The 25,553-nt window shown below is 44.3% G+C and overlaps 2 protein-coding genes across 2 annotated transcripts in view; both read left to right on the top strand.

Annotated features, from left to right (window-relative positions):
* Grpr (gastrin-releasing peptide receptor) overlaps positions 1-4,974 on the top strand; it is a 30,793-nt gene extending 25,819 nt beyond the window's left edge. Inside the window, exons 2-3 of the mRNA XM_005409151.2 lie at positions 2,894-3,245; positions 4,580-4,974. Of these exons, the coding sequence (XP_005409208.1) occupies positions 2,894-3,245; positions 4,580-4,969 (742 nt within the window). The 3' untranslated portion in view covers positions 4,970-4,974. The remainder of the gene's footprint in view (positions 1-2,893; positions 3,246-4,579) is intronic.
* Positions 4,975-18,689: 13,715 nt separating this feature from the next.
* Positions 18,690-22,528, top strand: LOC102009096 (melanoma-associated antigen B1). The gene is made up of 2 exons (XM_005409150.1): positions 18,690-18,771; positions 21,101-22,528. The coding sequence occupies exon 2, from the start codon at positions 21,160-21,162 to the stop codon at positions 22,165-22,167; it is 1,008 nt and encodes a 335-aa protein (XP_005409207.1). The 5' UTR covers positions 18,690-18,771; positions 21,101-21,159; the 3' UTR covers positions 22,168-22,528.
* Positions 22,529-25,553: the final 3,025 nt, after the last annotated feature.

The following is a 25,553-nucleotide window of genomic DNA, read 5'->3' as shown; positions in this document are numbered from 1 at the left end:
ATTGAGCTATGTCTTCCACATTTTGGCCTGTCTGTAACTATGCGTCCTGCTTTTCTATGACATATGTTTGTTGAAAAAAACGGAGTCATGATTGCTATAGAACTTTCCGTCACAGAATTGGGCTGATATTATCTTCAAGGAATCACCTAACAGATTCTGCTATCCCCATATTTTTTGAAAATTGGTACGTAAATCTAGAGGTTTAATTGGATTTAGACTCAAATGATTGTTTTCCGGCAAAAGTATAGAAGAAACATTTTTATACTGTCTTTCATGTTTTACAAGTGGTGAGTTTGACATAGTAGCTCAATAGACCCCGTGGTATTTTGCATCTAGGAACATAAGATTCCAGACAGAGATGACAGGAAACTGTTCACTCTGGTTTCTGACTCATGCATGAGTGAATCACCTCTACTCAGAGACTTAGTGGTACGTATGATTGTTACCTGTCAAAAAATGCAGACAAAAGCCAGTTACCATTTTATCTTTGACAAATTTATTAACAATGTCTTTAGTTTTGTGCATGTTTGGCTGAAGATGTTCACATACTTTTAATTTAAAAAGTTCCTTGTCTGACCTACTTTCTAAGCTAGGAATAAAAAAGTTTGAAATGGCTAGTGAATAGAGAATAAACTAGAAGAAAATGGAACTTTTATGTTCTTTTGTAATTGTTGAAAGTGAAAGCAAACTTGGGCACACAGAATCAGGGCTGTGGTATTGCTCTGGACTGTTGAGTTTTGGGGGTGTCCAGTGAATCATGGCCCTCTCTTCCCTACTTGAGTTAGGAATACAGATCTAGATAGAAATTAGACAGATAATAATAAAAATAATCACTTCTATGTTTGGAGAATGTGTCTCGGCCTATAGCAAAAATCTCCTGTATTAGATATACCATTCCCCTGTCAGGGACAGTTAGATGACCATAGGCCAACCTGAACCCAATGCACAAACCAGAATTTTTTTCCCACATTTGCTACTTACTAACTCATTCCCCCTTCCCTGGCAGTAGGAGGAAAGTGAGTGAGCAGTCAGGGTGCATCTGCAAGTGGTCTAGTCAACATGGAAACAAGTGGAAGTACGGGGACTCACTGAAGTCATGCTAAGAGCATCTTAAGGAGGACCCAGTTTAAACACATCATTTCAGCCATGAACAGCCTCATCTAGTTGATCCCAAGCACATTCACTTTTATTTTATAGCAGCTCACATTCCACAGAGCAAACGTCTGTGGAGCATGTGCCCATCCCAGTGCCCGTGGAAGCCAAGATGGAAAAAGACACACTGCCCACCAGAGAGGTCCATTCTCTTGCGGCCTCCAGGCAAGTACACAGGAGATGAGTGTGGCCCACGAGGCTAGGCGAGCGAGGAGGTCATGTCAGACACGCAGACACGCTGCTTGGCTCTAGAAGAGGCGTCCCCTGCTGCGGGTGACTGGTTAGTTGAGAGCCTCCAGCTAACAAGAACTCTCTCCGGGTCCACGTCAGCTTTCACGCTATGGCCATAATCTCTTGGGTGGTTCCTGGCAGTGACTGGGTCAGGCAGTAATAGAAGTCACACTATTCTTGGGGTTACCTCAGCCAAGGAGGTAGGACAAGTGGGTGGCCATTTCCACCTAGGACAGGACTCCTCCACCAGGCAGTCTGTGCTCCCAGCCTTCCCTGTCACCTGGTGCAGGATGGCCAGTGTTCTCAGTTTGCTTGCTGGGACTGACAGTTTCCCAGGACAGGACTTCGAATGCTAAATCTCAACAGTTTAAATCCAGGCAGCCCAGGATGGTTGTTCACTCTCACTGGCATGGACTTTTTCAGGTTTGCATTAAGGTTTGACAGCTTCCTCTGTGCAGTCCTGCTTCCTTCCCCTTTTCCTTTCACAGGTATTACTCTCCAATAAACCTTTTATGCTTCTAACTTCACGTCTGCCTCTGCTTCCCAGAACACTCAAACCAAGATAAGGGCAAAAATAGCTCACAAACCAGTAAGGACCCAAATGTGCACTTCGAGAGAAGATAAGGCTGAAAGAGTAGGAGGGCAAGGGAAAGATTGATTTGACAATTAGAGGCTCCTCCCGGGGATAACGTTTTCAATGGGCCATTTATTCTGCATCCGTTGAAAGAAAGAAGAGGCATATTTAAAATATACTCAATGACTTAAATTTCTTTGAATTCTATTTGAATATTCAAAATGAAAGATTTGCCAAAAAAAAACCCCCAGTACCCAAGTCCTTGTCTCTGTGTCTCTCTTTAAATAATAATGTGCTTTGTTATTTCTCTGATCTAATAAGGAAAATGAAAGGAGCATGAGCTTTTCTGAGAAGTATTCTTAAAGTCATGAGCCATTGTGAATTCTGCAATAGGTGGCTATAGTCAATAACAATCTATTGTATTCTTGAAAGTCACTAAGAGGGTGGATTTTAAGTGTTCTTGTCATTAAAAAAGATAAGTATGTGAGGTAGTGTGTATGTTACTTAGCTCGATCTAACCATTCTAGAATATATATATATATGCATCATATTGTGCACAATAAGTATGTACAATTTTTATCAATTTTTAAAAAATGAATAAAAATTTAAAAACATCTCTAAACTGAGAAAAAAAGAGAAAGGGGAGGAAAGCACAGGAATGTAGACAGAATGTTATTGGTGGAGAAAGGAGAAGGCATCCTTCACAGCCCAGGTAGAAAGGGGCCGGAGGCAAGCTTGGGATGCTGAATTTAAGGAGGCACTCAGGGGAATTCAGAGTCAGTGTGTTCATGAACCTGACAGTGAGCACCTCCTTAAATATGGCACCCCAGGTGCCTGACTTGCTTTTCCCCAGCTCTGGCTCTGGCATCCATAACATTAGGATGCCGAACACTTCCTGCAGAACTTCTGCAGAACACTTCCTCTTTCCTGCTCCAGGTACAAAGCCATTGTCCGGCCAATGGATATCCAGGCATCGCATGCCCTGATGAAGATCTGCCTCAAAGCCGCCTTAATCTGGGTCATCTCCATGCTGCTGGCCATCCCAGAAGCTGTGTTTTCTGACCTCCATCCCTTCCATGAGGAAAGCACCAACAAGACCTTCATTAGCTGTGCCCCATACCCACATTCGAATGAGTTGCACCCCAAAATCCACTCCATGGCTTCCTTTCTGGTATTCTACATCATCCCACTGTCAATCATCTCTGTCTATTACTACTTCATTGCCAAAAATCTGATCCAGAGTGCTTACAATCTTCCTGTGGAAGGGAATATCCATGTCAAGAAGCAGGTAGGTGCTTAAGATAGATTCATTTCCTCCTTGAGGATTTGGGCCCTTGCATTTCTTTTGGTCCCCACTGACAAGTACAGTATTTACATGGCCCTGTTGGTTGATTTTGCAATGAAAGGAGGTGGCATCCCTGGCCAGATAGTTCTTTAAATTCCAATCACATTTTTTGGCTAGAAGAGAGTTGCCATACTGAGACAAAGCAGAGGGAGCAGGAAAATGATATAGGTTGAAGAAAAAAGAAGTAAGTTGCTTACAAAAGACTCACACTGATTTGAGCTAAAATCCAGACATGACTTATTCACTTACTCTCTCTGCACTTCCATTTTCTTGCCATAAGTTGACTAGAGGATTACAGGAGATATGATACGCAATGCCTAGCAGCATGCACGATGCCCTCTGTATGTGCTGGATGCCCCCGTCCCTTATGGATCCCCAGAATTTTACTCTTCCAGTCCAATGTAGAAACTGGGGGAGCTCTGGCTTTCTTTTTTTGGTCAGCTCTTCTTGCTTTTAGCTTATCCGCAGATCTTGTGATATGTATGATGGGAAAATAGCATGAATAGCTGACTCACTTGGAGTCTTTACCTTTCAAAATTTTTTTTTGTTTTTGTCTCAATTGTCAAAGAAGCGTGGCAGCTGTCAGCCAAACTGTTTCTTTCCTTGAAAGAGCTCTCGATGGCAATCATACACTGCACCCCAAATTCCTTAACCGGAAAGAAGCTTCTTTCCCCTTGAGGTCAAAGGGAGTTGGGAGCAAAGGGAAATGCTCGACTCGCTCTGTGGAATCTTTCCATAGAGTATAGTACAGAAATAAGTTGAGATTACACCTTAATAATAATAGGGATTTACCTTGGATTGGCCAGTGAGGAAGAACAAAACCGGCTGCTGTTTTGAGCATAAGAATGTAGAAGAAATGGTTTCACTGTGGACAAAGAAAGGCATGAAGTTCTATGGCTGATAAACTGCAGCCCCCTCTCCCTAGGAAAAGAGGGCACTTACTAGAATTTCATTGCGCAGCCCACTCAAGCATGTAATCAACTTTGCTTAAAGGTCTGGTCTCAGCAGCTCGCTGTAACTATTCTGCCTCATGGCTTTCTGTTTCCTGGTTCATCCATCTGTGTGTTTCTGGCTTGCTTTGCTTTCTGTCTTTTTCTGTTGCTTTTCTCCCATTTTTGGATTCCCTCTCTCCCTTCCCTGCTGAATTATTTTTCTACGTCTGTGTGCTTGTGTTTGCCTAATGTTTTTTTCTGTCTGTTTCTCTGTCTGAATCTTCAGCTTCTTTTCTCAGACACTGTCCCCTGGTTACCCTGTCCCCATGTGGTTTCTCTCCTCAGATTGAATCCCGGAAGCGGCTTGCCAAGACGGTGCTGGTGTTTGTGGGCCTCTTTGCTTTCTGCTGGCTCCCCAACCACATCATCTACCTGTACCGTTCCTACCACTACTCCGAAGTGGACACCTCCATGCTGCACTTCGTCACCAGCATCTGTGCGCGCCTCCTGGCCTTCACCAACTCCTGCGTGAACCCCTTTGCCCTCTACCTGCTGAGCAAGAGTTTCAGGAAACAGTTCAACACCCAGCTCCTCTGTTGCAGACCCGGCCTGATGAATCGATCCCACAGCACCGGCAGAAGTACCACCTGTATGACCTCTTTCAAGAGCACCAACCCTTCAGTGGCTACCTTCAGCCTCATCAATGGTAACATCTGTCATGAGGGGTACCTGTAGTCTAACCTCTGACCTGGGCCCCTGGAGGCTTCTCGGGTTGCTTTCTGGCTGGCCAGGAGCCCTGAGTCTGTTGCTGAAGGCTCTGGAGTTGTGCTGGTGGGTGGCGGGCGGGTGGGAGCAGCCCAAGGGGATCACTATGGTATTTCAAAGTAAGCCTTTAAGGTTTACATTTCCCTTTCAGCTTGTGAATGCTTCTTCTAATGGAGAACAAACCTTCCCTTTTTTAGAAAAGGGAACAAATAGGAAATTATTATTTTAAGCTTCAAACCCAGATACTGTATACAGCTTTGACCAATTAAGACATAGACACTAGATGAACAACCAGCTTTGTATAGCAGAGAAACCATGCACTGACTACTTTTGGGATGGACCTCACCTTATCATTGCTTTAAGCAGAAGCTAATACTTTAAAAATCTGACTTGACACCTTTTTCAGGAATGTCCTTGTACATAAACCAAGAAACAACTTTCCATTACATTCCTAACATGAAAGTCAACCCTTTGAAAGAGCCTCATGGATGAGAAGAGGTCTCCAACTTTGTAATAATTGAAGCCAGTTTAATGTAAGACAAATCTCTAAATAATGATTTTTAAAAAGATATGACTGGGGAATGCAGGAGAAACACTCAATATGTAATTTTAAGGCAAAAATACAACCAAATACATAGCCACATACATAAAGATCCATGTGTGGCTGTAGGTTGATTTCTTGCACTTTAAATTCTTATTCCTTGAAGTCCCGATTGCTGTTATCCAATTTTGATAATCATGGTACTATTTTACTATAGAAGAAAAATCCTTTAGGAGAAAAAGTTGACCATGCAATCAATTCATTAAATATTTATAAATGCATAAAGGATAGTATTTATTCTTGCTGTACAGGTTTTGAGCCAACTGTGTTTACTTAGATTTGACTATCTTTATGTACTACATTGATGCACTGATTTTAACATAAGAAAGAAGAAATCACTTCTGAATGGAAATAGAAACATGTTTACATTGACACTATGCTTCCCCTAAAGCTTATGGGAGAAAATGAACACAATTTCAATAACATGTATTTCTGTCTAAATACATCTAAGGAGGACGGGAAGGGCTTCATTTTTTTTTTCTTTTTTTTGTCTTTTTGAGACAGGGTCTCACTCTGCAGTTCAGGCTGGGCTTGAGCACACTCTGTAGCCCAGGCTGGTCTCGAACTCACAGCAATCCTCCTGCCTCAGCCTCCCCAGTGTTGGGATTGCAGGTGTGCACCACCACAGCTGGCTAGGACTTCATTTTAAGACCTGCTTAAAAAACAGGTACAGATTTGTTTCTATTTAGAAAGAGTAATTATGAAATAGCCTATGTGCAGAAAAAGACAGGACTGAAAACTGTTTTGTTTTGTTTTGTTTTGTTTTGTTTTTTTGTTTTTCTGAGTAAAATTAGCTCTAAAAGGATGAGCCTGTCTTGCTGTAGAAGCCCCAGTTCACATTCTTCTTGATTTGAAGATGGGCGCATTCTGGCAGAGTGCAAACTTGTAGAGTCACTTTTAGATGAATCCAAATATTGCAAATGTGCCCCAATACATAGCCCTTACATCCTAAGGCAATTTTACTTCAAGGTTGCTCTGCATAGGTGAGATAGAAACAATCAGCTCTCTTTTCCACATGATACAGACAAAAGGATTTTTGTCTCCATTGAGGAAATGCTCACTGCCTCTGGAGCTTTAGGAGTTAGGAACAAAACAGTTGCAAAGATGTGTTTACAGCTGCATTAGCTGGAGCAAAACCTCTGCACTCCTCCTTTCCACTTGCTCTTATGCTCTGCAGACACCTGCTTTCCTGGTAGTCCGTAATTACATCACACAGTTTGCAAAGCAAGAAGGCAATGTAGCTGAAAGGACCAAGATTTCTTGACGTCCCAGTTGTGTCTCTGTCTATATGACTTTGGCTATCAATTCCCTTCACTGGACTCACTTTTTTTTTTCTTGAGAATAAGAAGACAGTGATAAATCCTCTCTATCACTAAAATTCTCTAAGGCTCTTCCTTGTTTCTAGTTCTGTCTCTTTGGTTTTGTTTTGATTTTTGAGACAGGGTTTTGCTATGTATTCCAAGGTGGCATTGAATTCACTGTGTAGCCCTGGCCAGTCTCAAACTCACAGCAAGCCTCCTGCTTCAGCCTCCCAAGTACTGGGATTACAGCCATGTGCCACCAAGCCTGGCTTCTAGTTCTGTCTCAAAGGCATTTTTTGTAGCCCACTGGCTTGTGATCACTCTGCTTTTGCTTCCCTTGCAACACTAACTCCTTGAAAATCCTTCAACCACCATTCCCTACTCTCACGCACATTAGCACTAAAAACGGAGATAGACCATTGTATTGCTTCCGGGGACTCCTTGGAATCATGTTCATGAATGATGCTCCTTCCATGAGCTTACAGTGTTTTGGAATTAGAGTGGAAAGAAACATAAGGGAATATATTGCTAAATGTTCTCATTATTCAAAGAGTATTCTTCCTACTCACCCTTCTTCAACTACATGGGCCTATTATCTTCATCTACTGTTCCACAACTTTGCCCTTGGCTTCCTTTAGAACTCTTGACTATAAATGATTCTGTGCCTGGTGAGTTGCTCACATACATAGCACTCTGAATAACTAGATTTCTGGTACAGAGAATCTGGGTACTGTTTCACACATCTCTGATTTACCTGCCTTCTGAGACATTTTGGGAGCAAGACTCATCTTCTTGCCTGCTGGAGTTAACATTATGACACAGATTGTGTATCTCCTTCCCGGCATCTGGAGAAAGAGTGAGAAGACTGAGCTCTCTGTGTGCCTGTGTGTCTTCAGGCAAATCTTGCTACTTCCTTGAGACTCTTAAGTGAAAGTGCTGGAGGAGACTTTTGCCACCCAGTGACCAAGGACTGGTAAAACTAATTTTGTGAATTAACTACTGGGTTCCCTCAGATTGTCTTACTAGGAAGGACTTAATTGGGCCCTTATCTAGGGAAATCAAAGTTTTATTTCACCTCAAGAACCTAAACTCTCACAAGAGAGACCCAAGACTCATGTGGTGTCATCTCCCAGCGAGGCAGCATGTGGCAGGGGCTAGAGCTGACACATTTCACGCCTGGCTTCCAAACATAATCACGTTTAGCACTTATGTCTTTGGTGAAAGAAAAAAAAATCAATTTTTGCTGTGGAAAACCATCTGTGTTTATTCAATTGACAGATACTACCTTTCAATCTATCTTAAATTGAGCCTCCCTGAGGCAGGAAGCTCAACAGTGATAGATTAAGCAATAAACAAAGCAGCCTCCCCACCAACGGCGGCTGCTGACAGGGAAGGTGCAGCTGCTGTTGGGAGCAGTATTGCACAGCGAGATGATCCTCCCTGCATTGTGCAGACAAGGCCCCTCCCTGTTGATGATTTTATGATTCCCCATAAACATGCATGGCTAAGTCCTGCTCTTCTGGCTGCTCTCACGTTCCCACCGAAACTAGCTTTCTGCCTCATTAACAAGCCCTGGGTTTCCCTCTTTGCCCCACATACAATTTGGTTTCCTTTTGGAGGATAGAAAACCCTTAGGTAAATAAACTATTTAGAGGAGACTGCAGATAACCCAAGCACGTCTTGTAAAAATGCACAATGAATAGAAGTAAATGAACTTGACGGTACAACACGTGCGTACTCGGGTTATAAAGTCCTTATTTGTGCCAGGAACAGCAGCCGGTCATTGGTTTCTGAGTCTCTTCACACATCAGATGGTTTCTGGTAAGAGATAGCTGGGTTTGGGGTAGATAAGTTGAACAGCACCCTCATCTGTGGACTAAAAGGTGGCTGTGTCACTTTTCTCAGAAACCAGGTAGAAACAATCACCCTGGGGAATCTGACTACATAAGAGTTGAGTGAATAGCATCTATTTGTGTCATGGTAAAATTGGAGGGATACAAACTTTCTCGCTGCTTGTGCCTCTCACCTTAGGAGGAGGCTGGGGTTGGAAGAAGTTAGAATTAGCCCTGGATTTCTGCAGGAAATGGAGCACATTTGTCTAAGTTTTGACAACATGAAGTGGATTAGTAGCTACAAACGGGAATTCTTTACTCGTGGGACGAGGCTCTCTGTGGGATTTATTCAGTGAAAGGAAACTTGCACAAGCTTTACTTGATTCTGTGTCTGGATGGTGATTTCAGTCCCACCCAGGAACGCTGCCACCACAACGCAAATATTGTGCACTCTCTTCCTATAATTCTGGCCTCCAAAGACACCCTTTGTGAGGCGATGATAGGACAAGCATTAGCACCAGCTGAATATATCCAGAGCAATCAACAAATGATATGCTGAGAACAAAGTTTGGTAAAACCTCACAATAGTAATGCATTCAGTGGAATTTTTTAAAAAAATTTTAAGGTTTCAATGTGACACATATATTAAATTTAAGAGCCTTTGGGTCAGAATACTACATGTCCATGATTAATTCAAAAGAATACATTGCATTTACCTAGTATTCATGCTCTATAAAGCACTGTTATATTCATTACCTTGCCTAATCCAAACCTTCCCTGATGGCCGGAGAGCTGCTTTACACCCTTTACTGTGGGCATCTATAAATATTAAATTCACTTACTAGTGACCATTAGATTAAAAGGCCCATGGAACTATGAGCCTGAAACCTGTAACTGTCAACCTTAGAGCATATTTGATTTACAAAAAGGCAATTTCATCTAGTTCAATTTAATCCGATTTCATTTTGTTCTGTTATGCTTCATTCTCGTGGCCCATTTTGTGACGCAGAAGAACAATGCTGATCATTGTCTCCCAGTTCGCAGGATATTGCGTTGCCCCTGGAAGTGAGTCTGTTTAACTTGACACAAGGGAAGAACAGGGTCATCACTGGCTGCTGCAGGAGAGGCTTGGTAGTGGGGACAGTATTCCATGTCACAGTAAAATGGAAGGCCCAGAAGGGTGGGATCCTTGGCAGCAAAACCACAGGCCACGAAATACATTGCATTTGTCCCAAACCTGCATGGAGTCCTCTGGCTCTGGAAGCACTGGGAAGGAAGTAACTCAATTTTACCAAGCACCATCATGTCAAGTTCAGTACTGGACATATAAAGTAGTGGTTCAGGGAGATTACTTAGTGACCCTAAGGTCACACAGAACAGTTGAATAGCCAATATAAATGTGAACTTGAACCGTGAGTCCACATCCATCAGCACCACTTCTCAAACCCAGCCTGTGAGAGAAACTCGGTTCACAGTACCTAATGGAAAACTGTTCCTTACTCTAGATTTGGTCCTGAGCCAGCGATGGAGTCCAAGAATACACACAACATGAATCCAAACACATAAGTTAGGGACTTCTTGAAGGCAAGGCAGAAAAGCAGCACAAATCTGTTGAGCAAGGAAGTCCTTTGGTATAGCTGTTTGTGCCCTCACCCCCCATGCGGAGAAGCAGTTCAGTGGTGAGCAGAAGCCTTGGGGAAAGTGTCCTCCTTGTGACTAACTGAAGAGCGAAACAAAACTTGGTGAAGGACTGAAAGAGGACTCACGTGAAAGCAGCCTTTCTAGTTGGATAAAAAGTGTCAGGAAGAGATGGAGCCACGCACTCCTCCTTCTCCCCTTTAAGAGTAAGATATGGATGGTTGCATGGAGCCTAGGGACCCAGGATACACGAACAGCCTCTAATAGAAAAGACTTCTTAGACTAAGGCACCAGGTGAGGAACTCAGGTATGGAACTAGGAATCTGAGTGCCTAGCCCAGGGTGCCCTGTTATAAACCAAGCTATTGTCTTCTCTCTGCACTCTGCGAGCTCATATGTTTCTAGAAGATAAGATTTATTTCCCCTCCAAATTTAAAATTCATTCCCCAAGTCATATAGTGACATGAAAGGACTCCCATAATTTTATGGTCTTTTGAAAGAATCATCTTAATAAAATCTCATGCATTCAAGACCTCATTAAGTCTCAGACAAGCTTGAAAATTTTGATGTAACTCAGGACTTCAGTATTTAAGTAAGGTACATTATATAATTTGGGCCCCTTGTAAATCCAAATTTTTCATCACTTTGCCTCAATTTTAGCTACTGACATTGACAATACACTTATACCATTTAAAAAAGTGAAATTGATTCTCTTTTAAAAATTTTTGCCGTAATCTGGGTTTTACTGATTTGAATATGGCCTTTCTTGTACTCAAGCTGGTATGGTTTGTGGTGATATGATTTGTTGAAACAGCCAATTCAACGAGTTGTAAAAATATATGGCACAAACATCTTTAATGTCATTTTATGCCTTGTTTTAAAAATATTTTGTAAAGTATAATTGTATGTGTTACTATTAACTATAAATATTTATTGTATTGAAAAATGTATTCTGTTAAATAACTCAGAACAAGTTCCAGGTGTGCTACTTGGTATAAATAATATTGTGACTTGGCTTTGCCTAGACTCCTTGGACAAGTTTGTAAGAAATTCACAATGTTAATATGAATGATTCAGATCCTTTTAAATGTGCAAACCTAGCTGTGTGGCTGTAGAAAACTCTATAAAGTGTGTCCTTGGACTGAGTTTTTATTTTTCAAGAGATGCTTCCAATGCTTCTATCACATTGTATGTGGTCGATATGACATTAAGTCAAATCCAGTGTAGTAAGCTGAATGTTTGCATCATAGAAGATAAGAAATTAGTGTCATTCCTTAAAATAATAAAGCATAATTTATGAAACAGACCGATGCATGTATCTAATGCTCAATAAAAACCAGTTGTTGCATGAATGCATTCTGTGGCTATGTGTCCCTCAGTTCCTGGATTCCTTGGGCTGTCTACTTCAGAATCAGGCTACTTGTTGCAAAGCAGAGATTCTCCAATATTCTACTGACCTGGAACACCTGAGGTCCACATTTTAAAATAAGCACCCCAGGTGATTTGTCAGAACTAAAGTGTTACTTTGTTTTGTTAGATTTTTCAAATATGTATTTAACTTTTAAATAAGTGAGCTATTCTTATGGTTCAAAATCAAAAGCATGGAAATGCATCCAGTGAAAACTTATTCAACTATCACAGTCCCTTGTTCTCAAAGTTCTCAGCACCCATCACCACCTCTCCTGCAGTTGGTGACCATTGTTATGCTGTTACAAATTCCTTCTTGTGGATACTGGGAAATTCTTTACACATCTGCAAATAAATACAGATATGTGTTTTACCGTATTCTGCCAGCATTTTACGGGAACAGTAGCATATTCATTCGTTTACCCCTTTACTGTTTACCATATATTGAAGATCTTTCTATACCAGTACATAAAGTGCTTCCTTGTACCTTCTTGCACCCATATAATACACTGTAATTAATTTACCCACTCCTCTTTGATGAACATTTAGGTTGTTTCAATATTTTCCTATAATCAACCATGTCACAATGAGTAACACACATTATTTCACACATGAGCAAGTATTGCTGTAGGAAAAATCCTGAATATAGAATTGCAGAAATAAAGACTATATGCTTCTGTAATTTTGATAGTCATTCTAAATTACTTTTCTTAGGACTTGAATACTAAATTTTGAGAGCTCCTTCTTTGGGGATTATGCTAAGAATCACAGAGCAGGAAAGCTCTTAAAACTTATGAATCAGAGTAAGGAAAACTAGCCGATAGTTCCACGTGTTTAACCTACTCCCTATCTGAATGCTACTTTTCTTTCTTTGCATCTAACCAACAGTTTATTGTGAAGAAGAAAGAATAGGCTGTACAGTGGGATCTGGAAAGACAGTGGGGACAAATGGCGCTTACTTCATGAACTGTTTTGCCCATGCCTGCGGGGTCAGTGATCAGGGAGCAAATTCTCTCTCCCTCTGTCACCAGTCCCACTATGTGAAGTGTATGCAGTGACTTAGCCAGTGATCAAGTCTCAGGAATATGTAAATTACTCAAGGGCAAACATAGGGCAGCACCAGAAATATCAGGGTCACGAAATTGTGAATAAAGGAGTGCTGTGGCCTGAGAGCTGCCCAAAGCTTCGTGTGTTGAAACTTCGTCCCTGTTGTGAAGTATTAAGAGGACAGAATTGTAATCCAGCTGTGATGTTTAGATGTGGGCCTTTGGGAGATGATAAGGATTACATAAAGCCATCAGGGTGGAACCATCCATGATTGAATCCCTGTGGCTTTATGAGAAGAGGGAATGAGACCAGCGTGTGCGCGCGCACACACACACACACACACACACACACACTCCTTGTCTCTTGCCATATGATACCCTGCTTCCCTCTGGACTCTGGCATCAAGAAGGCCATCACCCTTGACCTTGGACCTCCAGAAGCATGAACTAAAATAAATCTCTTTTCCTTATAGTTTACCCAGTCTAATGGACTAATACAAGAAGGTTGACAGCCAAGAAATGACATACCATTTCAGTGAATGCAAATATGGGCTGTCAAGGTTCCCTGTTCCCAGGCAAGGAGAGGTAACACCACGGGTGCCTCTTAGATGCAGTCAACAAACTCTTTAGGGTGTTACACTGACAGCTATGCAAAGGGGTTCTTGAGTGCTGGGTTGTGTGTAGCCACCACAATGGGGTCATCTAGAGAAAAGATCCTCTGCCCCCAGATATCTTACCACTTCCCCTGCCATACACTCCACTCTCTTGATTTGTAGCATGTCCAAGTGTCATGACTTTAAACAAAGGTGGTCATAACTGTGCCTGAGGTGGACCTTGTGTCTCTGGTTTGTATGGATTAGATAGAAAGATGCACAAAAGAAAACCTTGAAGATATTCAGGAATTAAAAAGCCAAACTGACATTTAAAGTTGGTCTGTGTTAATTTTAATTGCTCAGAGCTCCTGCTGAAGCCCAAGTGAGTTTTTCTATTAGGAAGTGTGGACTCTCTTTGGAAGCATTCTGCATACCATTTCAGAAAAGAACACTTTATTCGTGCACAGATTGTAATATAGAAAGTGTAATATTCTTTTAGAAGCATAGATTATTGGAGTTGGAAGACACCCCAGAGAATACGCAGGCACACCTTCTTATTTCACAAATGAAAGCATTAAAGGAAAATATCATAATTTGGGTCTCCGCTCAGTTATCAAAGTTTGGAAAATTGAAAACTAATTGGCTTGGAAATGATGTGGAAGAAGCGGGCAGAGTCACCAGTCCTTTCTGCAAATAAATGCGGGGATAGGTTATAACACCCCGGGCAACCTCTGTTCACTGGGCTCAACAGTGCTAACCAATGCCTTCTAATACAAGAGAGAGAGGATAACATCTTGTCGAGGAAACAGTACAAGAGCCGGCTCCTGCCCCTTGAATGTGGATAGAACTGTGTTCAGTATTCATAAAGATGGGTGCATAGAGCAGCACAACTCAGAATAGGTACATTATGAAAATGGCCAATAGGCCCATCAACTGATGAATAGATGAAGAAAATGTGGTGTATGTACACAGTACAGTACTACTCAGCCCTAAGGAAGGATACATGTGAATCATTTGTAGGAAAATGGATACAGCTTGAGACCATAATGCTAAGTATAATAAATCAGACACAGAAGGTTAAATATCACATGGCTTCTCTTATGTGAGAGGCCCAAACTATAAGCAATTTAAAGGGCAAAATTAAAGACAACAGGAAATGAGGCAGATTATGTGGAGATGGTGAGGGGATCTAAGGATCGGGGGAGATGGGCGGCAAAGGGGGAGGGGAAGTAAAAATGATGACCAAGATGCATACATACCAAGTCCCCAAGTTGCGCGGGATTATTCTAGATTACACACATATACTAATATAAGCAAGACATTTTTAAAAAAGAAAACAGCTATAGATACAATGCAACAAAACCAGGATCGCTGTGTTCCAGTAAATGAGTATTTGCAAAAACAGTGGTTGGCTAGATGTAGTCTGAAAGTTGTAGTTTGCTGATCCCTGCATAAAGCTAATATAACTCCTCTGTTTTTCTGGCTTTTTAAAAGTTCTTCCTCCCTTCTTCCCTTCCTCCCTTCCTCCCTTCCTTCCTTCCTTCCTTCCTTCCTTCCTTCCTTCCTTCCTTCCTTCCTTCCCTCCTTCCTTCTTGCTTTTATTCTTGCTTTCTTTTTGTCCCTAGTATCTATTACAGTGCCTGAACTAAGGAGAGAAAAGCATAAAACGCCATTCCCAGAGCTCTATCTTGTCAGCTTCTCACAACGACAGCACACGGCGCAAGTAGCCAAAGTGAAGCAGGAAGAGCTAAAGCTCATCAATTCTGCCTTTTAGGCAAATATTAATATTTACCTTGCTTATAATTCCTGGTAGAACTGCAAACCAAGAAATGGAGGGAGGGGATGTAAAAAGAATCAAGATGTTCCTGTACCAACTCCTCAGGAGGAATGTAATCATTCTGTGCTGTGAACATGTACTAATAAAATTTTTTTAAAAGATTCTGTCTTCTGCAAATAGGAAAAAAACCTCCCATAAGTGCTATTTGTGGTGCAAAGACTCACTGCTCAACAGTGAAACTGCTTTCCCATGTCAAGACGAATTTTCCAGCTGTCCCTGATTCCCGGACCAGGGCCATGGGTTGGTGAGTGTCTCGAGGTTAATGAGGTGCAAGCAACTGACCAGAGGTCAGTGTCTGTAAGAGGCAGATGTCCAATTAGCAAAGCCAAATGGCAGGAATGTGCAATGATTGGTGGCACCAACTAACTCTGCCTCAATTCACCAGCATAAAAAAGACGTAGCCCGCTGCAAACAAGAGGACAGGAGCCACGGCTCCCTTGCTTGTCACCACAGACAGGTGACTGCTCTGAGAACTCCCTAATGTACATCCCAGTGAGTGGTCAACTCCATCAAAGGAATCCATTTTAATTAGGAAATATTCTGAGGAAAGCCACAGAAATATTTTTTTTGCCAGTAACCCCCATGTATTGCTGATTTAAAATAAAACTACTGCCATCCTGTCCACCCATGCCAGTCTGAGGCAGATCTTGTGTCTCTTCACTCATTTTTCTTTGCCTTACTCCAAACTGTATCTTAGGTGATGAGAAGAAAGACCCCGTATAAAAATGACTGGCTGGAAATCCATAGCCAGAGCAGTAAGAATAGCAAAATAAATGAGAGATTTGAGTAATAAAAAGAAAGAGACAATATCTGGTGACCGGAGGCTCATCTATACATGAATATCAGATCACCTGAAAAGGTAAGGCTTCACAAAATCATGTGGCTCTGCCATTTTTCTGTAGAAAGCGAATTTCCCAGAATAGAAGTCACAGCTGAGGCTGAGTCTAGCTGGTGAAGAGGACTAGATCATCTGGCCTTGACAGTCTACTGCCTGTCTTGGGCCCCTTCCCTTGAGATACAGTTTCCTCATCTGCCACCACACCTTGGGCAAGGAACTGCGTTCTGCAGGGTTTGCAGTGGGGAAACTGCTCAAGAGATTGCAGGCATGTGGCATTTCTCAGGAAGCTTTTAAACAATGGGACAGGAACTAAGATGTGGGGTCCTGCGCAGGAAGAAAGGAGAGACAATATCCCAGAACATAGGGGATCCCAGAACATAGGGGATCCCAGGCACCAGTGTGTTGCTGTTTTCAGATCTTGATAGCCACAGACACAGCTGTGAGGCCAAGCACCCCAATTATCCTCAGAAACATGAGAGGCCTGATCTAAGGAGGACAAACCCAAGTCATTAGAGGAAGGACTGTGAGCATCTGATAGATATCAAAGTGACAATCCCAGAGGATGAATAGGGCACAACCCCAGCCAGCATAGTGAGATCCTGTAGACACACCTTCCGTGCTGCCGCCAACCCCAGCTATTAGTCCTTGGAGGTCTGGGAGAGTTGGGCTGGATTTGACTCACTCTTGACTCCAGCTCTGTGGTCCCAGGCAAGTTATGACTTCAATCTGGGGTGATCAACTAGGGTCTACTGAGGGAAGAGTCTCAAGACTAGCAAGATGTCAAGGTGGGAAATCTTAGGAGGAAGGACAGAACCACCTGCCCAGAAGCACCATGAACTCCTGTCCCCCAACCCCTATTGGATCCTGTCCCCCTGTGATCTAGGAAATCCAGGCAGAATTGTCAGGTTGAGAGATCCTTATTTCTGCCTAGGAAGTCTCAAGGAGAGAGAGTCTCTGTCTAAAGAGGGTGGCCTCCCAGTTGGGTATAAAGTGGAGCCTCACTAGGTGATAGGAGTCAAGGTAGGTATCCTGAGTGATATGAGAGAACCACCACCAAAAGATAGAGTTGCATGTTCCCAACACATTGGTTTTAGTCCTACCAGGTGGAGAAAAGTACTCCTTATTTCTGCCTGGAGGTGTAAGGAGGGGAGAGACTATCAAAGACTTCAACTGAAGAAGACCTAGACTCCAATCAGAGCCAGTGAGGATCCTGAGGATGAATGAGAGGGTCTCTCTCCCACAAGAACAAGTCAACCAGAGACCTACCCACCATCATCACGACTAGAAGTCCCAGGCAAGGGTAGTCAGATGTAGTGTCCCCTGAATTCCCCATCTAAGGAGGCACAGAGGGCTGATGTTGGTGGTCTGAGTTCAATAGAGGGAAATGCCTCGGTTGTGGATAATGGGGTTCTGTGGAGTTCCACAGAGTCCCATTCCTGTGGGCTGTACTGTACTGGGAGACTCTGAAGTCCTGGCCAGATATGTCTCACCTTGATGCAAGATGAGACATCACCTTTTGCTTTGCAAGTTTCGGGAAAGTGAGGACCTCAGTCAGGAGTGGAGGTGGGGCACAACCTTAAGTCAGTGCAATTCCAGGGCTGCTCAGGTAATGAGGTAAGGACCCTGGATGTGGGCTTAAGGGGCCATTCTACCTTTAAGGAAGGGGACCCTACAAAGTTCTGTCCTGGCTTAGCGCTAAGGGACCCACAACAAGGCTGTTAGACTTACACATCCATAAAGGCGTTATTTTTTTTGGTAGTGGGAATTGAACTCATGGCCTTGTGCTTACCAGGTAAGTGCTGTGTCACTAAGCTATATTCTCAGCCCACATAAAGGCCTTCTAAAAGGGACAGCCTTGGTCTACGTGTGGAAGCACCAGTTCTACAGAAGGAGAAAACCGGGATGCTAACTGTAGGCCCAAGGAGAACCGGAGTATTAACATAGGGCATTATTTCCCAAAAAGAGTTCCAATCGGAATGCCTCCCTTTCTGCCAGCCCTGGAAACTCCAGACAGGGGTAGTCAGATGTTGTTCAGGTTGATACAATGTGTCAACTTGGGGAGTCTAGAGGTTTGGCTAAGTGACTCAGCTGGAAGCCAGCGTGCTTACTTTGTATACATCTTGAGCCTGTGGAAGAGGAGCTACACGCCCCTTACGTGGGGGTAACCTGTTTACAATATAAGGGAGGGAAAGAAGCTGCTGGCCGCCATTCCTCCCTTTTGCTCTGAGTGTTTGATGTTCTGCTGCCATTCCCCACTTTGCTCTTGTTACTTTGCTATCTTTTGCCTCAGAGCCAGCCAAGTATGGACTGAAACCTCCACAAACTGTAAGCTAAATAAACCTTTCCTTCCTTCATTTTGGGCGTTGGATACTTTGTCTCAGCAACGAGAGAAAAGTAACAAAGACAGATGTGGTAAGCACACACTTTCGCTCTAGTGACTCAGAGATGCAGCGGCTTGAGTGAGTGACAGGTGGCCGCACCATAGAGGAAGGCGAAGTTTTAGGGTTGGACTGACACGCGTGGGACTCCGTAGATCCCTCCTCGTGCTGCGTAGCCTTGCCCGGATGTACCACGCTTCCTTCCTTCCATTTTGAAGTCCTCGGACAGTGAGGACGTAGGTCTACGAGGTGGAACTTCAAGTCAGTGACCAAGAGGGTTTCAGGACCGGTCAAGTGTCAAGGTAATGGTGATGAATGTGGACCGAAGGGCTCACCCCACACTTGACTGAGGGGCTGGGTCAGGGCTCGCGCCGCCATATTACCGTCTCTCACACTCTCCCCTCCCCCCTCGCGCCTCAACTGCCACCAGCATGGCTGCCGCTGCCGCTGCCGCTTTGGTCACAGGAGACCCTGGGGAAGCTGTGGCTTTGACTTCTAGCTGCGGGAGCTCTGAAAGCAGAGAGTTTAGTATAAAGGGCTAGCCCTGGTTCTGCAGAGGGAAAGAGACCTAAGGCCCAGACAGGACTGAGAACCCTGAGCGCTAATGGGACCTTTCAGAAGAGGGCGCCAGGGCCGGGCGTGGTGGCACACCCTTGCCGTCCCAGCACGCAGGAGGCTGAGGCAGGAGGAGGATTGCTGCAAGTTCGAGGCCATCCTGGGCTACATAGCAAGACCCAATCTCAAAAAAAATAAAAAAATTAAAAAATAAAAGCGGGGGCGGGGGGGACTACAGCCAAGTTCCTGCTGTCCAGATCTCTGGCAGTTGTAGCCAGATGTGGTGTGCCGAGACTTTCCCCCTGGCAGCTCTGGAGAGGCGGAGGCTTTCATCGGGACCTGGCTGACTTGGGTTCTAGGAGTGAGGCGTTGGAAGCCTTACCCTGAGTCAGGGTTAGAATCCGTGGTAGAGAACAGTGAGGTCCCATAGAGTCCCACCCCTGCCGTGTGGCACTGTAGCCCTTATCAGTCTTGACAGGATGTGATTTAGCCCAAGCTTCCAACTCTTGAGTTCCTGTTTAAGCAAGGACCTTGGTACGAGGAACGTGATCTTGGATCAGCTGAGGATGGAGTCCCAGGACCTGTCAGGTACCACGGTGAAAATCCTAAATTAGAAAATGAGGACCTTTCACCTCCCAGTGGAGAGAGCTGAACTAGCACTACCCCTTGGGTTAGTCCTGGGAGGTCCAGCTGACAGGGTTAGGTGCCGCTTGACTTCAGCCTGAGGTTTTCAGTAGATAAGGAACTTGGTTTAAGGACTGGCTGCGCCAGTTCACCAGAGAAAGTAGTCTCAGTCTCTTTTGGGTTTTTTTGTTGTTGTTGTTTTTTAAAAATTTTTCTTCTCGTACCAGGAGTCAAACTCACGACCTTGCGCTTGCCAGGTGGGCACTGTCAGTCTCTTTTGGGAGTAAAGATAAAGATCTTATATGAGGAAGGAGGAAAACAACCAGTCCACAATAGAGGAAGCCTCATAGGCTCACTTTCGCTGGGAGCCCCAGGAAGCCATGGGCAGAGCCATTAGAATGAGGTGATCCTCATTTCCTGAAGGAGAGGTGGTATCTCAGAAAGATGGACTCATTACACTAATGGGTGAGGCCCCATTCACCAGAGGGAGGAGACTTAGTGTTTAAGAGGGGTCATGGTGAGAATGTTACATGAGATGAGGGAACTCCTCAAAGGTGGAAGTAGCCATGTAGAGCCCACACCTCCTGTGATATCTGAGAACCCCTCTGGGGGATTTTAGGGAGGCAGAGAATTTTAGGTTCCAGGGAACTGCTTCAGGTCAGCTGATGGATGTGAGAGGCTTGGAGAGCCATGGTGTGAGGCTGGCGGACTCAGGTGGGCTGAGGGACAAGTCCCATATCATCCCCGAGAGAGGTTAACAGGGCCATCAACCCCAGGATATCAAGAGGCTCCAGCAGTCCAGATCTTGCTAGCAATCCAAGGAGACCATGAGCACCGTGGTCAGTGGGTTGGAGGCAATCCGATCTGTGTTGCCTTCATCTTGGGGTGGATAGGGTTCTCAGGAAGTAGAGGACCTTGACCTGAAGGGAGAGAGGCCTTAGATGAGCAGAGGGTGTTTTACAGGTAGAGCCAGGACCCATATTAGCAGAAGCACTGCAGGATTCCCTTCCTGTTGTAGCCCTGGGAGGCCTCCCAAGCGTAAATGTCAGGCCGAGGCTCCCTCAGTTCCTCTTCAGGGAAAACAATGAAATGAAGGTCTTGGTCTGAAAAGAGTGGCTCCAGGTGGGGCTGGGTTACAGTTTCAGGCACACTGTCACCCCTCCACAGGCTCCACAGAAGGGTGGCCAATCAGGAGAACAGGAGCCTTGTGGCATCCTAGAACAGGGCCCTCGAGGATGCCAGGGCCCTTTCTTGTCTGTCTTGCACATGTTTGTCATGCATAATGAATGCATTCATCATGGGGAGCTGGGTCATGTACAGATCGAATCGGAGTCCTTGTTACTGCCCCTGCCCCTCTCCATCACTAGGTTCCCCTCCCGACTGCAAAAAGTAACCTCCCACAGGGCCCTTCTTAAAGCAAGGGACTCACGCCCTCTTGTCCTCCACCTCCAGGTGCCCACGGCCTTGCCCTTCTGACGCAGTCCCATCTGCTGTCCCTGAGCACAGTCACCATGCCTCGTGGTCAGAAGAGTAAGCTCCGAGCCCGCGAGAAACGCCGCCAGGCCCGAGGGGAAGACCAAGGTTCCCAAGGTGTTCAAGATCCTGCAGCAGCAGAAGGAAAGTCACCCTCACCTTCTGCTGGTCTTCAGAGTGCTAACCCCAGCACCTGCGCTGCATGCAGTCCCCAGGGGCTGCAGAGAACCCAAGCCGTCAGCTCTCCTGCTGCAGCTCTGAGCTTGGATAAAGGTGCCAAGCGCCCAGAGGAGCAAAGGCCAGGCTTGTCCAGACTGTCCATCCTGAAGAATGCCGGAAAAGATCCTGTGAGCAGGATGGTGAACACACTGGTGCACTTCCTGCTGTACAAGTACAAGACGAAAGAGCCCATTGTGAAGGCAGATATGCTGAAGGTCATCGATAGAAAGCTGAAGAAGCACTTTGCTGAAATCCTCCAGAGAGCCACTGAGCGCATGGAGCTGATCTTTGGCCTCGACCTGAAAGAAGTTGGCCTCACTGGTCAGTCCTATGTCCTCATCAGCAAGATGGATCTTTCCGGTGAAGGCAGTGTGAGTGAAGATTGGGGCTTTCCCAAGAATGGGCTCCTGATGCCGCTCCTGGGTGTGATCTTCATGAATGGCAACCAGGCCACCGAGCAAGATGTGTGGGAATTCCTGAGCTTGTTGGGGGTGTATGAGGGCAGGGAGCACTTCATCTTTGGGGAGCCCAGGAAATTCATCACCAAAGATCTGGTGCAGAAAGAGTACCTGGTGTACCGCCCCATCGCCGGTAGTAATCCTCGCTGCTATGAATTCCTGTGGGGGCCCAGAGCCTACGCCGAAACCAGCAAGATGCAAGTTCTACAGTTTTTGGCCAAGCTCAGTAAAAAGGCTCCCAGTCACTTCCCGTCCCAATACGCAGAAGCACTGAAAGAACAGGAAGACAGAGCCCAAGCCAGAATTGCAGCCAGAGCCAGCAGAGTTCTTGCTGCGGAGGCCAGAGCCAGCAAAGCCACCCAGCATTAGTGCACTGTGAGGCAGTTCTCACTTCTAAATAGTGGGGACCAAGATGGTAGACCACAGTGAATATTTCCTTTGTGTTTCTGTTATTCATAAGTACTTGTAGCCTTATGTCCTCTTTTTCTGTTCTTCCATTGTATCCTTTTTAGAGTTTATTTAGATTTAGGATCTAAGTTATAAAAGGCATGGATCGCCTATTTCTGTTTACTAAGTTTACTATATTGTGAAATAAATTGAAAGGCCTAACATCTTTTATTGTTAGCCAGTACAAGAAAACACAGCACTGGAAAAGGGATTTGCTTTTAAAATGTAAAAGAACCCCATAGTGAAATAGTTGGGATCATAACATGGTGAAGAAAAGTAAAAAGGGGTCAATTTCTGTTGTGGTTTTTTTTTTTTTTTTTTTTTTTTTTACTTCATTTGGTGTCTTAATACATTTAAAAGCTGTGTACTGGATTTATTTTGCTTACTGAAGAATGTGGAAGGAATTAAATTATAATAGGGAACTTGTGTTTCCTGCCTCTTTTGTTCTCCAAAGCATCTACTCTGTGAGAGGATTCATGCTGGTTGTAGGGAAGTGTAGACAAAGGAGAGGACCCAGAGATGGACAGAGAGGGGAGGGATGGACAGAGATGGACAGAAAAGGGATGGGGAATAAAGGAGTTCAGGTGTGTTATATACATTTACCAAGTCCCCTCCAGGAACGTACACATTGTATACTACAAACACGCAGTAGGCCCTGCCCTGGCAGTCCCTGCCCATGCCATTTTAGAGTCCCGGATCAGCTGTCATATGGAAAACATGGTGAGCAATGCTGTGGAATTGAAGGACAGTCAAAGGAAGGTGTGAAGAGGGAGGAGAGTCCAGGCAGGCGCAACCCAGTGTGGATGCCCTGGGACAAGGCAGGTTGGCAATGTGGGAAGCTACGTGCCCTCTGAGGAGGGAGTTCAAGTCAGCTGGCAGTGGGGGTATTTGAGGCTGGTCAGCAGGACCAGACTTTCCCAGGCTGGATCTCCAAGGGGAGAGAGCACAACTGCAGCAGAGGACGGCTCATACCCTTAGGGATGTGGCAAACCAGAGTGGAACCCAACCTGGAGGGCAGCTGAGAAGGAGCCCTGTGCTCTGTTCCTGTGTGGGTGGACGCACTACACTCAGCAGGTACTGTATGCACTTCGTGTGAGGCTTTGTGAGGGCGAGGGTGATGCTTGGGTACACTCAGCACTCATGGAGCTGACCCTCTAGCTGGGCTTGAGGGAATGGGACTGCTCCATTCAAAAGGAACCCAAATAGGTTATTTTTCTGAATAATGTGGCCAACTCCAAGCAAGATCTAGATTTTTGGTGGTGGTGAAATCCATGAAAATAGACATGGGATAAATGCAAGGGAGGCTAAGAGGGAGAAAAGTTTTGGGTCCTTTTGTGATATGTGTAACTGGGAAAGTCGCCTTCACTCATGCAGGCTCAGGCCAGGGCAGCAGTGGGGATGAAGGTCCCTGTCCCCCTCCTCTATTTCAGGAGTGCTTCCCAGAGCATCTGCAGTGTCAGATTACACAGCACTCTTCTGGAGCCTCAGGGAGCTCTGTGGCCACCACTCCTTCTGCAGCTGTTTCTCACACGGGACCCTGCAAGGGTGCCAACGGCCAAAGGGAGGAAAGTATCAGCATCCCTCAACCTGCCCAGCAGCCAGTAATAATATGTCAATCAGTATTCACCAGAGTGAGGAAGTCTTTCTAGAGCAGCTATAAGGAACCAGGTCAAGCAGACTTGCTATGAGATATCTTCTCATTTCTAATAAAGGTCAAACTCATAAAACCACTTTTTTCTTTCTGCAGTACTGGGAATTGTACCCACAGGGGTTCTGACATCAAGCTGCATCCCCAGACCTTTTATTTTTCCCCAGATCTTTTTCGTATGTTTTATTTTGAGACAGGTTCGCACTGAATTGCCCCGCTGGCCTTCAACTTGTGAGTCTCCTGCCTCAGCCTCCCGAGTAGCTGAGAGCACAGGCATGTGCCACCATGCTCAGCTATTAAATGACTTTTTAATTGAGAAGGCACAAAAAAGGCAGAGGTAAGTGGACTTACCCACAAATACTCAAAATGGGCAAAATAAAAATTGAGAGCCGCCAGCTGTGGCGGTATACTCCTGTAATCCTAATCCCAGCTGATAGAAGGCTGAAGCAGGAGGATCACCGTGAGTTTGAGGCCAGTCTAGGCTACATAGTGCGTTCTGAACCAGCCTAAACTATATAGCAAGTGCCTGTCTCAAAATAAAACCAAAAACTAAAGCAAAACAACAATCACAGAAAAAAAAAACACTCTGAGAACTAAGATTGGGAATCGGACAAACAGTTTGCTTCAGAGACCCTGGAATATGTAGTGACATCTTGGGATTTTGTTTTGACCTCACTTTTTCCTAATGAGGCAGAGGGCCTGTACAGAGACACCTATTTGAATTTTGTGCTCATTTTTCTGTTAGGTTGGATTTTTTCCTTATTGAGTTTTATGTAAGTTCTTTGTATATTCTGGATATAATCTTCATAGAGTTAGATAATATGTTTTACAAATGTCACCTAACACTACACGGCTTATCTTTTCATACTTTCTATGATTTTAAAGAGGTCTTTAAGGATTCTTCTCAAATTTATTAAAGTTTGGTGATTTTTATTTCTTGTTTTTAAAATGTGTCTCTACTTTGAAATAATACAGTTTTCTTCTGTATACTTTTCCCTTCACATCCTCTCTGTAGCTCAAATCACAAGAATCTTCAGGTAAGCTTACCTATACTCAGCACTGCTGAAAATCTGTCCTCCTACAGGGACCTGCAGGCATGCTAGTTTTGTGCTAAGAATTCACATACACACAAGTGTCGCAGAGGTTTGTGCTCTATCTGTGTCTCCCTGAGCCAGCACCATACTGTCTGTGTCACCGTTGCTTTTCTGTACGCTCTGCTGTTGTCCGGAGTGCAAGGCCTTTCCTCTCTCTGCTTGCGTGAGTTTCCTTCCTCTTCCTGGCCCTTGACACTCTGAGAACCAGTTGTCAGTTTCCAAAGATGTTGGGATTTTGATTGCTACAAATTAGACTACAGATAAATTTGAAAAGACTTAAACCTTCACAATATTGAGTAGTCCAATCCGTGAATTTGCCGAACCGCTCTAATGATTTAAATCTTCTTTAATAATTTCCACTCAAGAGCTGAAGGTATAGCTCAGTGGCTCAAGCCCCTGATTAGCAAGCACAAGGTCATGAGCTCGATTCCCAGTACCCAAAAAAAGAATAATTTTCAGTCAAGTTTTATAATTCATTCCACATTGCTACATTTAATTTATGGTGCATAGAGTTTTGATGCTATTATATATGGGAATCCTGCCCTTCTTAATTTATTAATTGAGAT

The sequence above is a fragment of the Chinchilla lanigera genome, unplaced genomic scaffold (genome assembly GCF_000276665.1).
Source record: "Chinchilla lanigera isolate Chin_1 unplaced genomic scaffold, ChiLan1.0 scaffold00118, whole genome shotgun sequence".
Taxonomy (NCBI): domain Eukaryota; kingdom Metazoa; phylum Chordata; class Mammalia; order Rodentia; family Chinchillidae; genus Chinchilla; species Chinchilla lanigera.
This window is presented reverse-complemented; position numbering and strand designations above follow the sequence as displayed.